The sequence below is a fragment of the Saccoglossus kowalevskii genome, chromosome 8 (assembly GCF_978046115.1).
Source record: "Saccoglossus kowalevskii chromosome 8, keSacKowa6.1, whole genome shotgun sequence".
Classification (NCBI taxonomy): domain Eukaryota; kingdom Metazoa; phylum Hemichordata; class Enteropneusta; family Harrimaniidae; genus Saccoglossus; species Saccoglossus kowalevskii.
Genome location: NC_140648.1, coordinates 16,557,882 through 16,580,875, shown reverse-complemented (window position 1 = coordinate 16,580,875; position 22,994 = coordinate 16,557,882). Strand labels below are relative to the sequence as shown.

The 22,994-nt window shown below is 34.8% G+C and overlaps 3 protein-coding genes across 3 annotated transcripts; 1 reads left to right on the top strand and 2 right to left on the bottom strand.

Annotated features, from left to right (window-relative positions):
* Nucleotides 1–1,877: 1,877 nt before the first annotated feature.
* LOC100371918 (pantetheinase-like) lies at nucleotides 1,878–6,768 on the bottom strand. The gene is made up of 3 exons (XM_002734356.3): nucleotides 5,653–6,768; nucleotides 3,692–3,922; nucleotides 1,878–3,313 (listed from the first exon to the last, which is right to left on the bottom strand). Exons 2-3 carry the CDS (start codon nucleotides 3,908–3,910, stop codon nucleotides 2,015–2,017), a joined length of 1,518 nt encoding a protein of 505 aa, XP_002734402.2. The 5' UTR covers nucleotides 3,911–3,922; nucleotides 5,653–6,768; the 3' UTR covers nucleotides 1,878–2,014.
* On the top strand, nucleotides 5,622–22,580 carry LOC102807137 (tolloid-like protein 2). Its single transcript, XM_006815977.3, has 12 exons — nucleotides 5,622–5,717; nucleotides 8,262–8,408; nucleotides 8,894–9,011; nucleotides 9,709–9,837; nucleotides 10,621–10,786; nucleotides 11,280–11,379; nucleotides 12,384–12,725; nucleotides 14,287–15,544; nucleotides 15,671–15,726; nucleotides 17,973–18,121; nucleotides 19,447–19,509; nucleotides 22,237–22,580. The coding sequence occupies exons 1-8, from the start codon at nucleotides 5,624–5,626 to the stop codon at nucleotides 14,562–14,564; spliced, it is 1,374 nt and encodes a 457-aa protein (XP_006816040.3). The 5' UTR covers nucleotides 5,622–5,623; the 3' UTR covers nucleotides 14,565–15,544; nucleotides 15,671–15,726; nucleotides 17,973–18,121; nucleotides 19,447–19,509; nucleotides 22,237–22,580.
* LOC144350823 (uncharacterized) lies at nucleotides 13,342–16,165 on the bottom strand. Its single transcript, XM_078008893.2, has 2 exons — nucleotides 15,911–16,165; nucleotides 13,342–13,589 (listed from the first exon to the last, which is right to left on the bottom strand). The coding sequence occupies exons 1-2, from the start codon at nucleotides 16,002–16,004 to the stop codon at nucleotides 13,372–13,374; spliced, it is 312 nt and encodes a 103-aa protein (XP_077865019.1). The 5' UTR covers nucleotides 16,005–16,165; the 3' UTR covers nucleotides 13,342–13,371.
* Nucleotides 22,581–22,994: the final 414 nt, after the last annotated feature.

Here is a 22,994-nt window from a genome sequence, read left to right as displayed (position 1 = left end):
TTCACGGGAGACGGATGAAGAACTCTGTTTAATGTGTTCAACTGCATGATTAAACACTGTGTTGGCTCCAAATGAGATTCTCTGGGTTGTTAACAATTCCTGTAAACTTTTTACACACACTACTTGTGATAAACCTTGGATTAAACACAGTCAGTCTGCAAGTTGGAATAGCCAATCACCCGGATATAGACTTGGGAGTATTTGCACTGTAGCTACCACTACTTGAAGTATTTTGCCAACATCAGAGAGGATGTCACCTTGAATGAAAGGATTATGAACATATAAGTTTGCCCTAGAAGATTTGAATGTATTAGTATGTGCAGACGTCATGTAATCTTTTGATGAATATGTCGCCTGTCATAACTATAACATGGTCTTTTTAGGAACAAAACTAGCTTGGACAGGTCCACAATCATTCAATATTCAAACTGTCCCATGAATTCGCCTGTCATTACAAGAGACTATTGGCCCCTTTCACACTAACACAGTATTAACTGAATCTTCCCTAGGTCTGACAGCTTATGTTCTTGGGAGGTTCCTGTTATATAAGTGTAGAACTAGTGTCATTTCATAACCATTCTCTAATACCAAGAAAACAAAATGGTCTGTAATCAAGCTTTCCAGCTGTGGTGAACTTAATTTAGGCTTCTGGAACACAGGGACTGAAACTTTCTAATAATTTTCTTACTTGCTTACCAGTTATGTTTGGTTAGCTCGCATTGGCAGGTGGAACTGTCAAATTATGAACCACCTTGAAATCTGATTTATTTGTTACAACTAACATTCTATTTACATACAAATTTTTGAAACATTCAAAATATGTTCATGTATATCTTGTTCTGGTATTCAAACTGAAATGATGGGTGTTAAGACAGGGGGGTAATACACCACAAACCTTCAGGGTTTTGACACCTTGCTACCTGACTGAGGAGATGAGAAATGACACATAAGTAATTCCAGCATTTCTGTACAGAGAGCAATCAATAGTACATTAGAAAGACCTTTAAATCCATGTGCATAATCTATATAGCATGGGGCCATGAAATAAAACATGGTGGGCTCCCTACACAACAATGGTCTTCAATGTAACAACTATTCAATAACAGTCAGTGCATTGCACTGTGTGGTTTCCATCAATAACATATTCATGATCGCCAACTCAGATTGCAGTAATACTCCAGGACTTGGCACTAGGGGTAGCAGCTAGGCTCTGGCACACTTGGAAGGGAGGGTGGTAACTTTCAAATAGAAAATTGTTGGACCTAGCCACTGGACTCTGGCGCACTGGCTAAAGCCTAGTCAAAGCACACTGTAGCCTCCAGTGAAAACAGTTGATTTGGATCTCGGAAGTCCAACAGAATAAACTCCTTGTGAAATTCAAAGTGATGAAAATAGGTATCTTGTGGACCAAGAGACGACACTAATGTACATGTAGTTGACATGATCTGAGGTAGAGAATCAACACCCATAACTTGATAACAGTAAGACCATTTTTGAGTTTCTTTTGTTATGACTATGAACACTTATGATAAGATCTAGTGTGCACTCGCCAATAGTGCCCCTGATACGAGTCCATACAGACAAATGACATTTATGCATTTTAATAAGGTCTCATGACCATATATGGTCATGAAATTTATCAATCAAGTCTAATGTCAAATGTAACCAATATAACGCTGTGTGAATGTTTCTATCTGCAATAGTGCTTCTGATAGGACTCCATTAAGATGGATGGATGGATGGATGGATGGATGGATAGATGGACTCTGGTAATGACTATATTCCCTGCCGAAAAGGTGCCAGGAGATAGGAAGCCATCTTGTGACTTTAGTGTGGATTTATGGGAATAAACTTATGACAAGAACAATGAGTCAAAATTTATATTATACATGATAGGTGTACAGTTTATTGAAAATCAGAGATAGGAATATAGCAAATAGTACAAAATATAGTTTCAATGTAGTCCGCCATACATAAAAAATGATGTTCATTAATATCGAAAAACTAAATTGTGTTAAGGATCTCTATCAAACCACCGACCATAAATTACTGACGACACTAGGGGGTCATCTAATTCACCTTCACTCCATATATGGTCATATGGATATATTGTATGCCACTTAGATATAGCGGGTAGCTGCACATGATTGGTTAAAACAATTGGAAATAGATAGACACCGGGGTCAAAATTACCAGTCAGACTGAATTTTTTAAAGACGGTAGTAGCGGTGCTGACGGGGGCACCGCAACGAGATGGGTCGTCTCCGGCACACCTGATAAGGGCACATATCTGGAGATAGAATTTGGAATATGCTGTGTGAAACCCATTGAATACGCCAAGTGCATACAAATCGGTGCTGTAATTTTCTGGCTGTTTAGAATAAGACAAGTTACAACACAACCAACCATCGCACACAGAGATGCTATCAATATCTTCATTCAATAAAACAAATGTGAAAAGATCATTATCCATTATGCCGTAAAATGTTTCATCTGTTTCTGGAGTGAATTTCAGAGGAGATTCTATATGACTAGTTCGCATGCCCGTTTTATCATCATTAGTACAGCAGCGATGGTCACCTTGTATAGCTGGAACATGGCTTATCAAGAGTCTTGGATTTGACGTTGCCATATCATGATGATATTTCAAAGCCCCACTAACGCTAGAGAATATACCACTTCCAGTGGCGTCATCCTTTGGCAAATGGAGATTGGATGCTAATAAGTTGACCCCATGACCCATCGCCCATGCATTCTGGATCCCAACAGCAGTGAGGGTGGGTAAGCAATTGACCCACGCGGTGGGGAATACAATGTTTTTAATATTTTCGTCATATATCAACTGCAGGGAAGGTTTAGAAAACAGCATATCGTAACAAATAATAATTGCAAATGATCCAAAAGATGTGTGAAATACACCATAGTTTGTTTTTCCCACAGTGCCGGCATTGAATGTGTTTTTCTCTCCAGCAAACAGGTTTACTTTATAGTATCGCGCAATCAGCTTGCCATCACTATCGAACACTACGGCTGCATTGTATTGATATCTATCATCCGGGGGACATGCCGCGTCATCTACTGGGTTACAATGTGTCACCGCCCCCATACCAGCAACTATGACGACACTATGAGACTTAGCGATGCAGCTTAAGCGACGTAAAACTTTAGTAGCATTGAATCGAATTACATCTTCGCATGGATTGATATTTTTGTCATATGGAGATGGTACACTTTCCAAGAATGGTAAAATAGTATTCCGGTCATAATCCCAGGAAAACAATCCATATTCTGGGAATACTATTATCTGTGCACCCTTTGAAAAGAAAAAAAAAATCTGTCTGTCAGTCTGAATAAGTTGTATTTTAATTATATAGAATAAATGCATTTTTTGGTTGATATTCTCTTCCTTAGAAGCTAATTATACTTTCACAATCTGTATTAGCAATTAGGATAAAAAAAATTTAATAATGATTTATGTTATTGATCTAATCTGCAAATATGTGCGTTTGGTACAAACAAAAGAATGTTCGAATAGATGGCTGACCTCTGGAACATTTTCGCAACTGATATGACCTTACTGTCAACTACTGATAGAATTAATGATATGTGCGGACACCTTTCAACAATGAAGTGCAAATTATATTTTAACATTACTCCACTCGTAACGTTTTGTTTTTTTTCGAGTTCTCACCTTTGATGCCGCTATTTTTGTCTGCTCATCATAAATGTCCAAGTTTTGATTCATCAACTTTAAAGCTTTTTCGCGTGACGTGACATGGTGGTAAGTGTCAGGATCTACTACTGCAACGTGTTCGTACACAGCGGCAACATAGCCATTATCACGAAGCAATGCACTATCATATACATCTATTGTGCATACAAGAAGATATAGCCATAAAAATAACTTCATTGTTAATTCTTCCTGTAAAAAATTAAAATATGAAAGATACACTACAATCATACCAGGCTGATTAATTTGTTAAATGAATTTGTATTCTGAGATAATTTCTGGTGCTGTATGTGCGAATTACAAGAAATATTTACCTAAAGTTCAAATTTATGTTATTCAGCACATTTAAATAGTTTGCTTGAATTTCATTTGCTTACAATTTTGAATTTTGTTCTAATGACAAGAAATCACTTTTTTTTCGAACAAGGCTGAATTGTCAAATTTTACTACAATTCACAAACATATATCAGACCTTCAGCAGGATCTCCATATTGGAATGATATTAATTTTTACATATTAACTATATAGGCAAAGAGTCATGTATACAATAAGTTACAAAAATTATACTAAAGCTATTAGCAAGCAAACAGGTTTGAACAGAATCGAATCTTCGATTATTTGTGTGCGTATCCTATATATATATATTAAGATTCATATGTTATATTATTATTTCCAGGATAGCAAAGTACCTGTGTACCTGGCCACTGTGATCCTGATATTACCATGCATTAATGAGGGGTTATTTACAGCTACATGTAATACTGAAAATAACCAAATACTTTCTCAAAAACAATATGAAATCTTTGACTATTATAAGAATATTGCAATTAATATTTGTATGATGAAGTTGTTCCTTAAAAAATATTATTAATTTGAAATTTTTAGTTATAATAATATCTAAAATCACAATACTTATACGCATATTTCACGAAAAAAAAGAGAAATCTTATCCTGGTGGTTACAAGCAAACACTCTTGGAATTACCCTTAAACTACAGAAACATCAAACAAATGATCACTTGAACCCAAATTAATGAACTTCAGGACTATAACAACTTCAGCTCAACAAACTCTTGGACTCACATCAAACTATCAAATTGACCAACAAACTCAAATCTTCGACCCAATGAATTAGTGGACTATCAAACAACCTAAATGTTGACTGAAACAAGTTTAATTGGCCGATGGAATAATTAACATTGGAACATTTTTTGGTAAGAGTTCCTTAGGGTCACCTACCCCTAACCCTGCCCTCCAGATAAGCCCCTTCTATTTCAATTGTATATACCCCTTATTGGGTCATTTAAAATTATTTAAAGGCCATACTAAATTATATTAGGGGGCTGGAGTGTTAGGGTTAGGGTTAGAGGTGAGGAGGCCTTAATAAGAAACTTTTTCCCATTTTTCAAATTATAAAATTGTGCACTGTGTTCGTTGATTGGCTGGTTTGGTGTAACTTACACATTGAAATTTATAAATATTTACAAAAATGAAAGAATGGATTTGTAACGTTGATAGTAAATTTATGATTTTACTATGATTGACTATAATTACTTCCTTGTATGAAGTCCGCCATATGGAACACATACACAGCAATTTAAATCAAACCTTAATAAAGTTAGTTAAATCTCATTAAAAATAAAACAATAGGTTTTACAAACTAGTAGATAGATAAATTACTGGAATATAGCTAATTAATTGTAATACATATATATATACATTCGATTCTGAGTCGTTTTCGATATCCAACGAGTGCACAAATAACGAACAAACACATTGACCTTGTTCATTTGTTTTTACATACACGGATGCTGTATATCTTCATCATCAGGGATCTGGTACCTTACACATCTACTAATCGAAATACTGTTCCAGGGCATCTCTGACAGACAACATGTACCTGAATGTATTAACATTACTTACTGTCTTTATGCTGTCAAATGCAATCGAGGAAACCGGCGGCGATGTAGGCGACCCGTGCGGAGACGGTATGTTGTTTATCTAAACTTTTAAGATAGATAGCGCGAAGGTCGGTAGGTTTCTTGACGCGCCGATTGAATGATTTAACCAAGTAAATGTACAGTACCCTGGCAAGTGCGGTCGTTGTGATAATGGCAGTTCTTCACACGGCAAGCTTGTTGTAAGATCGCTAAAGTTGCGCTAAGACCTCGGCATCGTGCGAGGCCTGGATCCACTCCGTCATCAGCTGGCCAGTACCGCACATGCGCACATCGCGCCTTTGATAATGGTAGTGACGAACTAAGTTTTTGTGCTGATATTTTATAGGTATTTACAGTTCTTTAAAAATAATATTTAGTTTGTTAATTTTAGTTTACTTATTGAGAACAACAAATGCATTATGGTAATTCAGCAGTAACATTGTTTGAATATCTTAGCTCGTTTTTCAAGTATATGAGAGTTGTTCAGTGGAACACATTAAAGAACAGAATACAAATACTAGCACAATTGAAAAATGTTAATTGTTTGGTGACTTTTAAATATTTTCTTAGTTGTAAAAGTGGGTGGTGCAGGGATAGGGGCTTAGTTTGTTTTGTTGTTTTTTTTTGCTAATAGAAATCCTTATTTAGCCACAAAAATTACAAATATTGTGATTATGTAAATTAGAAAACATCTTTGTTTATTTTTGGGCATTAATCTATTCCCTAAAGTATTTCCTTCATCTTTAAAAATATTTAAAGTGTGGTGGTCGTCAGCGCGTGCGAATTTCATGTAAATAAACAATGTATTTTACATGTGTTGTATATGAAATGAGAGGTTTCTATTGATTGATTGAATAACAATGGATTGTTTTTGAATGGTGTGGTTGTGTGCTGTGGGCATTGATTGGCTGGATGGATTCAACTGCCATTGAGTGAATACCTTTGTTGCACTGGAATATTATGACTATTCGTTCCATAATTAACAATTTGAAAAAGATTAAAAAAAATGTGGCAAATGCTTCACTGACGTCATCTTGTCCAGCCAAAGTTTATTATTCAGTCATCGCCTCACGATTATACATTGCTAGAATTCCAACTATAAACCTGTATTCACTGTTAACAAAATCAAACTCAATGAAGCATACTTTGATAGTTTCGAAGTCGTGTTGTGATGTGAATGCTAATTGATAGATCCAGCTCCATGGCACACCCATTCAAATCATTCAGTTAAACCGAGGTCAAATTCAGCACAATCATGCACACGTTTGTGAGGATTGCTGGGTATGGATGGCTTGCTTTAGCAAAACCATGTGTATCAGATGATGTACTGATATTTGAGCGGAGAATTTAAATACAAAAAGTATGATGGTCTTAATTTTGTGAATAATCTGGTCTTCACATTTGCTATGTGGTAAAACACCATGGTTGCCGTGCTGCGCATTGTTCAGTGATGTATCCTATCACAAGGAGATTGATAGCATAATTTTCCCATAATGCATTGTGCTGTCATCTAACTTGGCAACCATGCAAGGCTGACAGACATGAGCATAATTCACATGTTTTGTCATCTGCAAATTAACACATACATTTACAGGAATCAAACTTGGTTGCTGCTTCAGTGTTGCCCATATTAAAACTCAAATCCACCTCATTATTGCCTCTTGACTTTTCTTCACTACTCAACTCGTCACCATTTTTTTGTTGGGATGGCTACAATTTATTTGGAAAAGTCTACGGTCGACTAGCTCAAGTCACTCAGTCATGAAAATTAGTTAACCATTTGTTATTTTGGACACCAAAAGGTACAACCAGAAAAGTGACAGATTGTAACAATAGCAAATTGCGAGTGGCAAAATGTGCGATTGTATCCAAGTATAACAATGACGTAATCGTAATATTTCTAACATAAACTAAATTTTATTTTAAAAAAAATTGCAATGTAAGTATGGGTAAAATAGGTTATTGTTGATCAACAAAAAACCTAGACATCCACAACATAATTTCAGTGCTGTAAAGGGCAGGGGTCTTTGCACTGTGTCAGGTTCGATATGGGACTAATAGCAACATATACAATGCTTGTAAAAACATTATTTATTTACATGTAATTATTTACAAACATTGCGTAATGACCACCGTGCTTTAAGTGACCTTTCAAGGCTTGAACTTTTTAGCATCATGAGAGGCAAACATTTGTGAAAATATCTTTGATTGGTTGAAACTGTCAACAAATATATTAACGAGCATGAATGCATTCGGGTGGGGTATCTGAGCAGTTTCCGCCATGGACTTCGATAATTGATTTATCTATTTAATTTTAATTGGTTTAAATTTAGAAGCACCAATTGAGTAAACACCTGGTGATATTTCAGGAAAGAGTTGGAAAATTAATTTTTAATCAATCAAAAGTTTATTGTTGATTTGTCTAGGTAGGTGCTGTTTGTATATGCATAGGAGGAACATCCTCAATGTTTTACCTCATTTATGGTCATTTAGTAATTTTGACCCTGGATTGGAAAAAAAACATAGCTTATGTACCAGGTATGTTATTTTATAAAACCGAAATTTCATCTTTAATTTCTTTTTTCTTTCAAGATAATATCCTCATTGAACATGATATTGCAATTCCAAAGAAGGAGTACTTCTCACATATGTTCAGGAAAAGAAGGGCTGTTACCAGTAACCAGGAGAAAAAGTGGCCAAACGCTATAGTTCCCTATACAATCAATAAGGAATTAAATAGTAAGTTAAATGGCCGACAAGTTGAAAATGTCTTTGTTATAATAATCTTTCTGAAATATCTCAATTGCTATAATGATAATTATGTCTCCTGGGTTTTGATTTGTAAGCATGATAAGGCCACGAAAAAAACAAATTCTCTGTTTCTCGTTTCTTGGAAATTGGGGAAATTTGAGACAAGTGCGAGTACAAGCGCATTTTGGAATGCTTTAGAAGGAAAAAAAAAAGTTCGAGGCGCATGGTTCAAAATGATGCGCTCGGAAACGAGAAACAGAGATATTTTTGTTCTCAGCCTAAGCAAGTAGAGTGATCATTGACATCTCCTGATTGGTTATATGATAATTTATTCTTTTCTGGTTGGCTTTTTACTCGTATTTTTTTTTTTTGCTGTGAAACTGACATCGTGTATTCTGATCAAGTTTTGATGACAGTGATTCTTTAATTCCCGAGTTACACACATGTACATGTGATTTGTCTTCTCATCACAGGCTATCAACATGACGTTATCAAGAAAGCCATTTCCCACTGGGAGGAACACACATGTATAAGATTTGTTGAACATAAGAAACAACAAGATTATGTTGAATTCGCGCATGGGAACTGTGGGTAAGTTGCCAATGGAAATAATCTGAAAGGTTCAATAACTATATTCAGTATATGAGACCATTTTACTAATAGGCTGAATATACTGCCACGGACAGAATAGCATGTGTGTTGCAAGGAAATACTTACCCCCGGTATAATACACAAATTATCAATACTGTGATGATGTTATTTTATTTAATGTCTTTTCTTATCTCTGTAGAGGCACCTAATAAAAATGTTCTATAGAATTCCTATAGATATTATGTATAATTTCTATAGATTGACTTTAGAATTTCTGGACATGTTCTATAGAATTTCTAAATATTTTCTGTAGAGTTTCTATAGATACATGTATTCTGTATAATTTCTACAGGTTTTCTATAGATTTTCCGTAGACTTTCCAAAGAGTTTCTATAGATTGACTGTAGAATTTCTGGACATGTACTATAGAATTTCTAAATATTTTCTGTAGAGTTTCTATAGATATTCTGTATAATTTCTACAGGTTTTCTATAGATTTTCCATAGACTTTCTGTAGAATTTCTATAGATTGACTGTAGAATATTCTAGAATTTCTAGATTTTCCATAGAAATTTAATAAAATGACATATGTTCATTTATCAACAGAATGTTCGTTTCAGTAAAAAAATGTTAAAAAGTTAGAAACTTAGTACTACTAATATTACCATACTTTTTTAAAATTCTTTTTTTCTCACAGATGCTGTTCTCTTGTTGGACGCCGTGGTGATGGTAGACAGCAGGTATCACTTGATGTGATTTGTACTGAATTTGGCATTGTTGTACATGAGATAGGACATGTAATTGGTTTTTGGCATGAACATAATCGGTAAGCATACCCAGGGTCAATCTGCAGACATAGGAGGGTCCCCCGACATGTACAACACCTGTATATACAATGTAACTTCTACAACAGAGCCTTACGTGGTGAGAACAAAAATATAAAAAAACTATAATCTCATATCGATGATTATAATTTTGTATATAGTAAGTTCAATACTGTAAAATACTTTATTTTAGCTGAAATTAATTTTTGCTGAAAAGTTTTTAGGGTGTTTTGTATGGAATTTATTTTCACTGATTTTTGATAACTTGAATGCGAAATATAAGAAAAAAAATGTATTAGCTGGATTTTATTTTCACTGAACCATCCCTTCAGTGAAAATAAATTCTAAGTGGAAATAAAGTACTCTACAGTATTTCGAATTGATGACATTATTCCGAGGTAGTTCCAGCTGCAGCGCAACAGCACACTAGCCTCATCAGGCAATCCCCAGGCTAGCAAAACCGTCACTTTATGCGACTCTCATAAATTGGTGTAAATAGCAGGCAAGTTCTCACTGACAGTAAGACAGATGCACAACTTGTTTTAATTGCCTTCCAAATAATATTCCATTCCCAGTTGTGATTACGTCCACTGTTTGGCCGAGCTATGTAACCATGGTAACAGTGGGCGCGATGGCACGAGAGAATGAAACGCTATTTGGAGGGCAGATCTCCAGGAGATCTTGGCGGTCATTTTTTAATTAGATTAATTTTCAATCTTCACACAATTATAATGAATATCAATTTTAGCAAATTTAACAAACTCGCAGTATTGTTCTTCTTTCAGACCAGACAGAGATAAATTTGTTAAAATATATGCGGAGAATATCAAGCATGATAAAAAAGACCGCTTTATCAAGAAAAATACCTTAGAGATTAACTCCTATGGTCAAGCATATGATTACAACTCCATAATGCATTATCGTCGAAATACCAATTCCAGGAATGGAAAGGTCAGTAGTTGTCACTGCAAACTATGTAAATATTGTATATCTACCTATACATGTACCAGTGTTCTCTACTAGAATTACTACTGGACAGCATGGTTGTTCATTTGCATAACAATAGCCCATGATTTACATATTACTAGTAGATTATTTGAATTAGCATAATACCCTTCATTAGCATGATAATAATTTCTATTGTTTCATAGGAAGCTAATTGCCTCACTAAAGCCACAGCAAAATTATTTCAATAATACAGCAGTTATACATATGTATTGCTATTTTAGTTTTTGTATTTACTTCTTTTTCCATATTGAACATTTTCATGATATCTACATAATGTTATGAGATGATATTTGAAAGAAGCTCCATTAAAACTTCACTATTTTTTTATTTGGTAGTAGTATTTATCAGATTGAAGTTGCATATCACCCACTCATACAATTGTTTCCTGTCCATCGTTCAGTCCTATTTACAGACTCAGAATTATTATTTTTTTTAGGACACGATAGAACCACGGATGCATGACGTAGAGATAGGGCAACGAGACGGTCTGAGTCAAAGTGATGTAATCCAGGCCAGAGAATTGTATCAGTGCCCCAGTAAGTAAATGACCTAACTTTGTTTACTGGTAAAGCAAACCTTGTTTTGTTGAAACTGAAATTTTTTATTGTTTGGTCAATTTGTATTGATTATTTTTAATATGTTGCCACCTGTTTGTTGGTTGTTCTAACCTCACCTGTCTGTAGTGTAGCTGGCCAATCTTGTTAGCAAGTCATATAAATTTAATGGCAAATACCATTTGCTAGTTGTTGATTGGCTAACCAAATTATATTAGTTACTAATATCCAAATATTTGTTAAAACTGAACAAATCTTTTCTTATTGACCATTAATTGTTGGGCCATTTGCTAACTACAATTGACCATTTATTAATTTAAAATGTATTCCAAATGTTATCTCATATGTAATTGCTCTTCCTCCAAAGCTTGGCTCTAGTGTTCTGAGCTCAAATGGGAGGTACTGTAAATATCATATTAATGTACTGTAAAACATGTTGAAAAAGCGGCATGCAATTTTAGCGAATTGTGGTAAAATGGCGTAATAGCGAAATGTTGATTTAGCGAATCTCTATTGTCATTGTTGATTTCTTTGTTTGGCGGCCATTTTGAATTGATAATAAAGTCATTAGCGACATCTTGAATTAGCGAATTAGTTCTCTCGCTAAATTTGCAAAAAAGACATGCTCGCGAAAAAGACATGTTTTACAGTATGTCTGTCTCGATGAAAGTGATTGTCAAGTCTTGTTGCCTTTACAGTTTGAGAACCACAGACTGGAGTGGCATGCTGGGAGTTATGATGAATATCAGAATGCTATTTTTAGCCTGTATTTGTTTGTAATTTAACAACAGTTTGGTCAGCAGCACAAGCATGTTTGGGGCGCTTAAATGATTGAATATTAGTTGTTCAGTAAACGTCAAAGAATAATGAATTCACTTCACACGTAAGCTCTTTGCATGTCTTGTTGTAGATGCTTTGTGAACTTATCCTTGTATGCATGGTATTGTAAACAAGTGATTTTGATTGTTTTTATCTTTATCTCCTAGAACCAGCTTGCAGCTATACTTTGACAGAGCCAGAGGGTGTGTTGAAATCCCCCTATTTCCCATACAACTATCCAAAAAACCATGAATGTCATTGGGTTATCAAAACACCACCTGATAGTAAAGTGATTCTTAAATTCATCAAGTTTGACATGGAATACACAGAAGTCTGTGGCTTTGATTATTTAGAGATCAGACTGGGACTCCACTCGACGTCACCTTTGTATGATATATATTGTGGTGATGAGTTACCGGAACCTGTGGTGTCTCATTCAGGACTGTGGATGAAGTTCCGTAGCGATGACAGTATTGTAAGGTGTGGATTTATGGCGAACTATTCCATTGGTAAGACCTTTTAAATTTCAATTTGAATGGTCAGAGATCACTAGTTTTGTAACGGCAATCGTGGGGTCCAACCTTTTCTCAATTTTCAATAACTAAATGTAGATAGCAAGTTCATCAGATGAATACATATATATTCTTCAAAACAAAGTCGTAAGAAATTCATTTGAAGAAACCAAGAACATGGCTTGTGTATGTGTTAACCTTTTCACCATCAGATTTTCTTGCCCAAATTTTTCAGCACTTTTTTCTTATATTCTTTAACATTTCTGGAAATAGACCCTAATTTTGGTGCCAACAAACAAAATTTGAGTCAATTTTTAGTTTTTACTCAAAAAATTTGTCAATTTTTGTTTTAATCTGTGAAGGAAAGTGCAGACTATAAACAGGTTTAGTTTGTGAATTTGTAATGAAGAGAGGGAACTGTGGCTTGTGACATGGGAGTCGTATCATTGCTAGTCTTCTGCTCATTGTCATATGGCTTTTACATCAATTGAATTTTCTCCAGCTGAAACGCAGACAGATGTAAGGGAATATTATATTAATTACACTACATGGAATATATGTCAAGTATTGGCTGCACTTGACTGCACAAATACACACCCACCAGCCTGACACATTCACAATTAAGATCAAGGTTATTCAAATATTATGGCATGAAAAACTTAACAAAAGTCAAAATATTTGTGTTGAAAACCAGCTGTAGTAAATTTTTATTTCTCCCTGTTGGAGGTATTTTTTTATTATATCCATCGTTCTTCAGACATGACTCATCCATGGACTGATTTTGTTCAAAGTTGAGACAAAGACAAGAGATATTCATGTTGATTTGTTTCATTGATCTTTGGCCACCAGGCATCCCACCTCCTAAAAACAAACAACAAAAAACAACAACAATTCAATGTGTCATCAACCGCCTGGACCATATTCATTCAAACGTTTTATTGATCACTCATCATGGATTTTATTCAAAATGGCCAACAGATGGCCATTTTGTTTTTTATTATGTGTCCTGCTGTCTCTCAGATTCATTTAAATTTGATACAAAGGCAGTATGTATTAATGGTTTGCATATTTTTTTAAATTAACCACCGAGCATCCACAGCAAAGTCAAAGTAAAATTTAAACATGTCATCAACCGTTTTTGAGGTATGCCCTGAGCTCATTTTATTTAATATTTTCTTGACCATGCCTTGACCAATTTTGTTTAAACTTTGGAAAAATACAGGACATGTTTACATATTTTGTTCAGTATTTTGAGGATTTCCATGAACCAACTGGTTGCTATTCACTTAAAGTGTTCCATTCTCAACCATCATCGCCGACCTATGTTACCATGGTAACCACTGGTATAGAATGAAGCATTATTTGGGAGCAAAGACAAGTTGTATGGCCCTCTCACTCTCGCTGAGGTATCAGCGTTTCAGTGTGAATAAGTTCAATGGACCAATTCTCTTGCACACATGACTAATATTTTATGGTACAACAACAAGTTCTGCATGCATGCCAATTTTTTGTGACATTTTTCCCGGTAACAGTAGATTATTTTCTTTATTTTAAATAGTACCAATGGAGCCAACCATAACCAGTGGAAGTGGGGATCAATTGTATACCAGTAATGTTGGAGATCTGATACCACAAAATGATGGTTATCCTCATCCAAGACATAACATGCTGTCTTCACAAACAACAACACAAGCTCCCTGTGAACTAATCTGTTGGTTTTTCCATTTCTGTCGTTGTAAAAATCAAGTTGTTGACGTACTAAAGAGTGATCAGTCATTAGAATCTAGTGGATATGAGGTATCAGTAACTGCTGAATATAGCAGTGCTGAAGAGTAATCATCACCTCACTAATTTTTCCAACAAAATTTTAAAACATCATTTCATTTTAGTTCCATTTCATGCTACAAGAACATTAGCAATTGACTGCGTAAAGTGCACTTAATGAATGAATGAGTTGCTTTAATTATTTCATATTGAAAAATTTGCACAATTCTCAGAAACTTAGATGGCCTTTCGACACTGGTCACAACTCTCAGAAACTTAGATGGCCTTTCGACACTGGTCACAACTCTCAGAAACTTAGATGGCCTTTCGACACTGGTCACAACTCTCAGAAACTTAGATGGCCTTTCGACACTGGTCACAACTCTCAGAAACTTAGATGGCCTTTCGACACTGGTCACAACTCTCAGAAACTTAGATGGCCTTTCGACACTGGTCACAACTCTCAGAAACTTAGATGGCCTTTCGACACTGGTCACAACTCTCAGAAACTTAGATGGCCTTTCGACACTGGTCACAACTCTCAGAAACTTAGATGGCCTTTCGACACTAGTCACAACTCTCAGAAACTTAGATGGCCTTTCGACACTGGTCACAACTCTCAGAAACTTAGATGGCCTTTCAACACTGGTCACAACTCTCAGAAACTCGGCTGGCCTTTTGACACTCTGCATACTTATGATTTGCTCTGCTTTTATTCATCAAATTTACTATACATTTTTTTTTATTTTAAAACTCTACTATATTCTACTATAAACTTGTATATTTTTGTTGTGTTTTATACAATATGTAAAACAATTTATTCTTTTTTCTTTGTTACTAAGTTTTGATCAATTTGTATTATAGTACAAATGTTTTACTTTGCAACGAAGGATGCAGTATATTTTGCTTTTTTGTAGTGAATTTAATCAGTACTTTTTCATGAAATAAGTAACTGCAACAACAGTGATGAACTAAAATTATTTGTACATTTGATTTACTAATTGGAGCTTGTGTTTGTTAGTTTGTGATTACATGGACATTAAGATGAAAAGGTTAATATATTTCAATTATTATATCAGCTCATTCATTTTTATTTGTACACCAGCCTTTCAAGAAACTCAAATAGGAATATGATTCATCAGTCTTATTGTAGCATGTTTTTTTTTTTTATTTTGTAGGAATATATTCACTAGAAACTATTCTTGAATTAAGTACAGAAATAAATGTATGCATGGTAAGTATTGAACTGATAAGTCTTAAAAAAGTGATTAAATAATTGATTGATTGTTTAATGTGTCAGTACTAGCCAGTTTCATGTTTAGCGTAAGACCTGCCCAATTTTTAGTTTGTTGAATAAACAAGATTGAAATTTGATTCACTTTCATACAGTAAAAATGTCATTATTTAGACTGGCTCACCTGATGTATCGGTGTCGTCATCGGTTGTTGAAAATCTTTCACATAGATGCGGATAGTTCAACATTCTTTTCAAACCACTCACGAGGTTGGTCATATTATAACCCTGAGTCGAAGATTTTTCTTTGCCTCGCCTGCCATCGGCTTCTTTGCTGTCTTTCTGTACCTTGTCATTGCATTAGTAAAATGGTGTTAGTAAAATAGAATATTGACTTTAAAAGATTTAAAAGAAAGTTGTCCAAAGTTATGACCTTTCCCTTGAAGTCTTGACTGACAATAATGCTGAAAATAGACGTTAAATAAACTTGCATTGTTTGCGGGATGACGTATTAAGGTCTAAAGTAACTGTTTTGTTATTAACAAAATTAAAAATTCCCTTCTTGCTACCTTAAAGTGTCCTCTTTTGTTTGGAATGCAGATTTGTTATGTTAGAAGTATCCAACATGGCAGAGCTCAATGCGTTGTTTGTTCTTAGAATTTTTTCTGTATTTACGAAGCAAATCTTGGGAAAGATGTAGTTTGAATCATCTCCTAGTTTGAATTGTTGATAGCAGGAAAGGGGGGGGGGGATTGGTTCAATTGGAATATGGTTTGTCATGAACTATTGAATACAAGCTCAGCTACAGTGGAATGACCCATCTGGACATTAAAGCGAGACCCTAACTGGTAAATACAAATAGTTTTATGGACACATGACAAAAATCACAATACTTCTCTTTTGGTCATTACCGTTTTAAAATCTACCTGCAGAAGTTTTAACATTCTTTTCACTTGTGCTGCCGATCTCTCTATTTCAATATCTCTTAATCAGCCTGCGATCTTTTCGTACCACCGTGTGTTCATTGAATTTGTTCTTCTGTCCATACATGTATAATGAATGATCAATGATTTTGTTTCCTGGGCAGTCCAATTGATTGTGAGATTGTGCAATTTGGCCTAATTTAAAGGTTGAAATTAGACTCGGCACTGGCATTCCTTACAGACGTGACTTATTTAAACCAGTCTAAATATTTAGGTTGTGTTCACACCCAAAATTTAGTCAAGCATAAAATATGGGTAAGCAATAAGATCTATCTTATTTTCTAATGTTAAATCAACTACTGTGAAACAAAGCATTATGGGTCATTGTGGTATTTGTAATTTCTCATGCTCTGTACATGCTGCTATTTCAAGACATCTTTTGAAGTACTCTTAGTGTGGCGTTTACAGTGGTAAGGTGCTTGCCATGGACGTTTGAATCTTGTGTGTTGCATGTTTTTAATATGCCTGTAAATATATACTTATTAGTCTCTGTTCGGACGCAGTCCGAAAACAGGGGCTTATGGATTGACCTTGTGCATTCGTGCGTTTATGTGTCCATATGTCTGTGCATCAGTGTGTCTGTATGTGCGTCTGGACTACATTCAAACTTCACACATACATCATACATAATATTATACATATGCACATAAATTTGTTTCACGATCTGATTCAAGATGGCCGAATGGCGGGCATTTTTGTGCTAAAAAATCATCAAAATCAAGCATTTTGATGAATTTTGTTCAAACTTGGTACATACGTTGGACGTTACGGGACCTTGATGCATTTCATTTTTTATTTTTTTTTAAGTTTGAATTTAAAATGGCAGACTGGTGGCCACTTTGTGTTAATGAATACAGTTCCAGTGCCATATCTCTGCCATGCTTTGACTGATTTGTGCTCAAATTTTATACATTCATTATACATCATGTCATAGATTTACAGATGTATTAGTTCGACGATCTGGTTCAAAATGGCTGATCGGTGGCCATTTTGTTTTAGTTAATACTGTTCCAGAGCATTATCTCTCAATATGGACAAGTACTCGTTTCATGATCAAATACAAAATGGCAATTTTAATGTTAAAAAATCTTCATAATCAAGCATCAGCTTCTGGATCCATATCTCTGACATGTTTGAACTGTATTACTATAAACAAAACTATATCCTGAATTTGATAACTAATGGGGACTGTGCCATGAATGGCTTGTTATTTTATAATTTGTTATGAATTATAATAGAAGTATAATGTATCAATTTATTTCAGTTGACAACACATGCATGTAACAGCAATGGTAGATACTATCAGAACATTGCTTTCAGTGAGGTGGAATAATGAAGCAATCCTGCCAACAATGGCTTCCAATGAGTTCATGATTGGGGTTTTTCTAGCGTGTACGTTGTCACCACATAGAGGTATGTTTTTCATTACTAACAACCATTTTATTCTCCAAGGTAGGCTTTGTAATATACCTTACTCACAACATTTCTCAGAGTGAGATAGCCCCCAGTTATGCATCGACTCTGCTGATCAGCGTCCTCAAAACAGCAATCTGACGCATATTGTGCGATGAGGATGCTCAAAACTTGGACCATTTTGAAGTCAGTCATCAGTCGCACATATTTGACACATATAATATATCATTTCAGTTATTTTATTTACTAAACCATGATAAATGGAACTTAAAAAGCAATGTAGAAATAAACTAAATAAATACTAAAATTGTGCAATGAGTGTTAAGTCTACGCTGCTAGTTTTTTGACCGGAGTGCGTTCTACGCATGATTTCATTACGATAAGGACGTTCTAGTTCTAGCTAGTTGAAACCTCAAATTACACATGAAATTGTTGAACTTCAACCACACATTTTATCATCGTTATTAGGGTATGTGTTTGTTTCTGCTGTTCCAAAGATTTAATTATGTATAACATTAATATTTTACTAACTATGCAATACTATTCTGAAATATGTGATTAAAAAGTTTAGTTGTGCTATTTTAACCAAAATCAGCTAGTATGGTGTCATATTGCACAGGTCTGTGCTGAGACAGTGCATTCTGTGAAAACAAAACGACAAGACTTGTTGCCCACAAATAACGTTTCATTCTTTACTATTATCACCCTGATCATGGTGTGTAACCATGGTATTTGAGACAGTAAACATGATGTCTTCATCTGCTCTAATTTCACATGGTGTACTTCGTTCTATGATTACATCAGTTTTATCCATAGTAATATCTTGTAATCATGGTGAACACTATAATTTAATATTTCTGTTTCCATATTTGAATCTTTCATTATAATGTATGTCCAGGGCAGTCCACGAATATGATGGTCAATTTCTGTAGTAATACATGTGGTCCATGTTCCAATTAAAATAGTGATTCTGCAAAACGAATATGTTAACCGGGTTTATGTAGAACATGTACTTATCTACAATTGAAGGTATCAAATAGTTTTTTTGTTACTCACCAACTCATTACCGGTAGTTCAAAACCAAAACTGTATTTTGATGGTATAGTAAGGATTGTTATGACATTGAGCCACTTTATTTTATGCAAAGGAGCTAAATTGGGCATTTTCACTTTAAATGACTGTCATGCTACATGTTTTGTCTTTAGAGTGTGAATTAGTTTACACCAAAATGAGCAGAGTAACTATTTTAATTGCTATAGTCACTTGGTTGCTTGGTTTTTGTTATTTGCCAAAAGTTTAATTTTTCTTTTGCTTTTTTCGAGTAGCCTCCACTGATTCAACCAACATTTAAAATACCAACAGCAGTCACAATGATAAATTCAGTTGTGGTAAGTAATTATTTTAAATTTTTATTGAAGTTAAAATCGGATTGTTGGCTCAACTTACCTGGTATTTGAAAAACTTTTCAATTATGAGTAAACTTGGCCAAAAATCAAATATATGGATCAGTTATATGGATTAAAAGCTGACATTTATTGCCTTCACAACAGTAAATCTTGTCATGCATTGATGTACATAGTATTCTTTATTCCAAATTCACCAGATGTACTGGTAACACGGGTAAAATAGTTGCCCAATTATTTGAAAGGAAGTCACCTAACCGTTTTACCACCAGTTCTCTCTTTTCATCACAAATTCACAAAATAGTTCTGTTTATAGTCTGCACTTTCCTTCAATAGAATGAGAAAAAAATAGCAAAATCTTAATAAGTGTATGTGGACTCAAATTTTGTCTGTTGGCTTCAAAATTAGATTCATTTTCAGAAATATTGAAGAATAAAAGAAAAACGTTTAAAAAAATTTAGGCCAGAAAGTCTGGTGATGGAAAGGTTAATAGCTGCATATACGGGAAACAACTTTTGTCTGGTGGGCATCTCAGATTAAATGCTTCATATCCAATAATGTGTAATATAGTCTATCTTCAATTGTTGAACAGATAATTCCTTGTGCAATTCAATGACACTCTAAGATGCGAAAACCCAATCACAGCTGAATCCGCAGAAATACTCAGAGATGTTCAGCTATAGGCAAGGCAGACATCTTGCAAAAAACATAGTTACTAAATTCACTGCAGTACAGTGTATTTACTCATTATGTTAAAAGCTTCAAACACTAATTTTCAGACATAACTTTTTAAAGCATCATGGTCATTGTGTAGTGTGTCTTTCAATTTTGTGTGAATGTATTTTTATACGCGTTATGTAGGACACATCAAACCCATATCGAATGCTGCAGTAACTATGGCACTTTAATTTATACTGTCATGCATGGATACTGTATTTGCTTTTTAAGTATGAAAGGCCAATATACATTAGTTGTTCATGCACTTACATAAATGACGAAAAAAAGTCATGTTTACTGAATGAGATTCAATTACAACAAATACAAGTTTTGAGAATAGGGCTAAAGCTAACACAAATTGAACAGGAGTTTCCTGAAATTTATTCTCTGATATTTTCTGAATTATGGACCTTCAGTTTTGTATAGTCAGAGATTTTTTTAAACAAGGGAACAGGGGCGAAGCGCCCTCATGACATGGCTATGCATCCCCTTACCCTGGGGAGCAGATCTTTTGGCAACCATAAAATTCTGATTGGCCAGGGATCACATGTGGCCACAGTCTTCAACTGTGACCTGTCTGATAGTAATTTTGGCCCCAAGGAAGCCATAGAATGCTCCATTTTAACTTAGAATTATCAAAAACTCCACACGCTGGTAGGGAGAACCCTATCTCTCCCACTTGGTGGCGCCGCTGAATTGCGGTGCTCCCTCAAAGTAGGGCATATTGGAAAATCCAAAAGTCATTGTTTCCATGAAGATATTTGACACCTCATTTTTTAATTAAAATTTTTTCGTTTTTGTGATGTACTAGTTTGCTCAGCAGAATAGTAGGATTTCGTAGGTGGCTTTAAATTTTTTGCATTTTTGCCAGTTATTAATCGTTTGATGGACAATGTGGGACATGTCAAATATAAAATTAAATATCGTCATCTGTGATGAATATAGTCACTCAAAATTGTATGGAATATTGTGTTATTTTACTGGTTTAGATCTACAACAAAGCAATGCATGATTATCAGACGTTTGTTAACTTTTGCACAGATGTTTGGGATTACACTGCATGGGTAGTGCATGTTGATAATGAGATGCGAATATAATTTGATTCCCATGTACGTAGGGATGAAGCATACCAAAGCGTTACACATGTCCAATAAAACACAGGATGAATATCATCCTTAAACTTGTGTATATATGACCTTGGGTTTGTCATTGTGTGTGTCAACACAGTTAATGTTCCTACTGATGTGTTCAGATAATCCTGATTGTGGGGGGGGGGGGTTCTGACATGTGCACGGTCTTGACCTTAACTGTAAACAACTGTAAATGCTGGTCTCATTTTTTTCACATTAATTAATTAATTAATTACAATTTTAGAATATTTTGTATGTTTTTACTTTGTATTGCATCATGTTTTATGTTACGTCATGCTTATTTTAGGCGTATGTTCTTGTATCATTATTTGAACCAACTTCTCAGATTTTGATGAAAATGATAACCAAAGAGAAAGTAACATTCAGGCAGATGTGGTAACTGTGTTATTTAGCTAAATAAAATGACTTGATTTGGTGTAGAATGAAACCGAAGGCATTTGAAAACAATCTTTTGTGCAGGACTGGTGAATTTCCGGCATACCTGGTGAAAGTTACCAGCGCTGGTGTCTGGTACACAATTTTAAAAAATTTCAAACACTGTTATATATATTATCCAAACAATGTAGTAATTGAAATAATAACATAAACCGCTCAGTAAACTGCATTTCATGTTGCTGAGTTCTATGGAATTTAAAAATAATATAAATAATCATTATCAGTTATCGGGAGATTAATTATCGGGAAGTTATCAATTAAATATCATGTCGTATGCCTAATAATCATTATTATTCCTGGTATAAATAAGTATGAGGAATATGGCCTATAAGTTATGGAAAATAAAATATTAGTTTTCATAAAATATGGCGGCCTTTGACAATTGTTTTATCTGACCTCCTTGTTGCAGGTGGTGTAATCTTGCTGTCCTTCAGGACTTCTGCTCTGACTACATTTCCTGGGAGATGCACTGCTGTATATCAGAGCCTCACTGCTCAAATATTGATCATATTTCAAACATGCTTATTTTGAGGATGATCAAGGCGCATACAGGTATAACATGTCATAGGTCTGAGCATTACTAGTTTTAAAAACATGGTCAGTGATCAGCTCCCAGTGATTGTTTCAATATGCATTTTTGACTTTAAGAATGCTTTATTAAAAACAATTGCAATGTAACTGTAAATATAAGTTAATGAACGACAATTGGTGTATGAAAAAAATAAATTCCCCACTTCCAAATTTGCGTAAAAATGTCAATCTACTTGTCATTACTGTGTGAAAGAGTAATCTGCATTGGTCACTTTGTATGAAAGGCCAATCTACATTGGTCACATTGTATGAAAGGCCAATCTACATTGGTCAGCATTGTATGAAAGACCACTCTGCATTGGTCACATTGTATAAAAGGCCAATCAGCTTTGGTCAGCATTGTATGAAAGACCACTCTACATTGGTCAGAATTGTATGAAAGGCCAATCAGCGTTGGTCAGCATTGTATGAAAGACCAATCTACATTGGTCAGCATTGTATGAAAGACCACTCTGCATTGGTCAGAATTGTATGAAAGGCCAATCAGCGTTGGTCAGCATTGTATGAAAGACCACTCTGCATTGGTCAGAATTGTATGAAAGGCCAATCTGCATATGTCAGAAGTGTATGAAAGGC

Excerpts from the sequence above, each read along its gene's own strand:
- LOC100371918 (XM_002734356.3), bottom strand. The coding sequence starts at position 3,910 with ATGAAGTTATTTTTATGGCTATATCTTCTTGTATGCACAATAGATGTA. Across the intron at positions 3,314-3,691 it reads CAAAAATAGCGGCATCAAAG|GGTGCACAGATAATAGTATT; the intron begins GTGAGAACTCGA and ends TTCTTTTCAAAG.
- LOC102807137 (XM_006815977.3), top strand. The coding sequence starts at position 5,624 with ATGTACCTGAATGTATTAACATTACTTACTGTCTTTATGCTGTCAAAT. Across the intron at positions 9,838-10,620 it reads TTTTGGCATGAACATAATCG|ACCAGACAGAGATAAATTTG; the intron begins GTAAGCATACCC and ends TTCTTCTTTCAG. Across the intron at positions 12,726-14,286 it reads TATGGCGAACTATTCCATTG|TACCAATGGAGCCAACCATA; the intron begins GTAAGACCTTTT and ends TATTTTAAATAG.
- LOC144350823 (XM_078008893.2), bottom strand. The coding sequence starts at position 16,004 with ATGACCAACCTCGTGAGTGGTTTGAAAAGAATGTTGAACTATCCGCAT. Across the intron at positions 13,590-15,910 it reads TGACGACACCGATACATCAG|GAGGTGGGATGCCTGGTGGC; the intron begins GTGAGCCAGTCT and ends GTTTGTTTTTAG.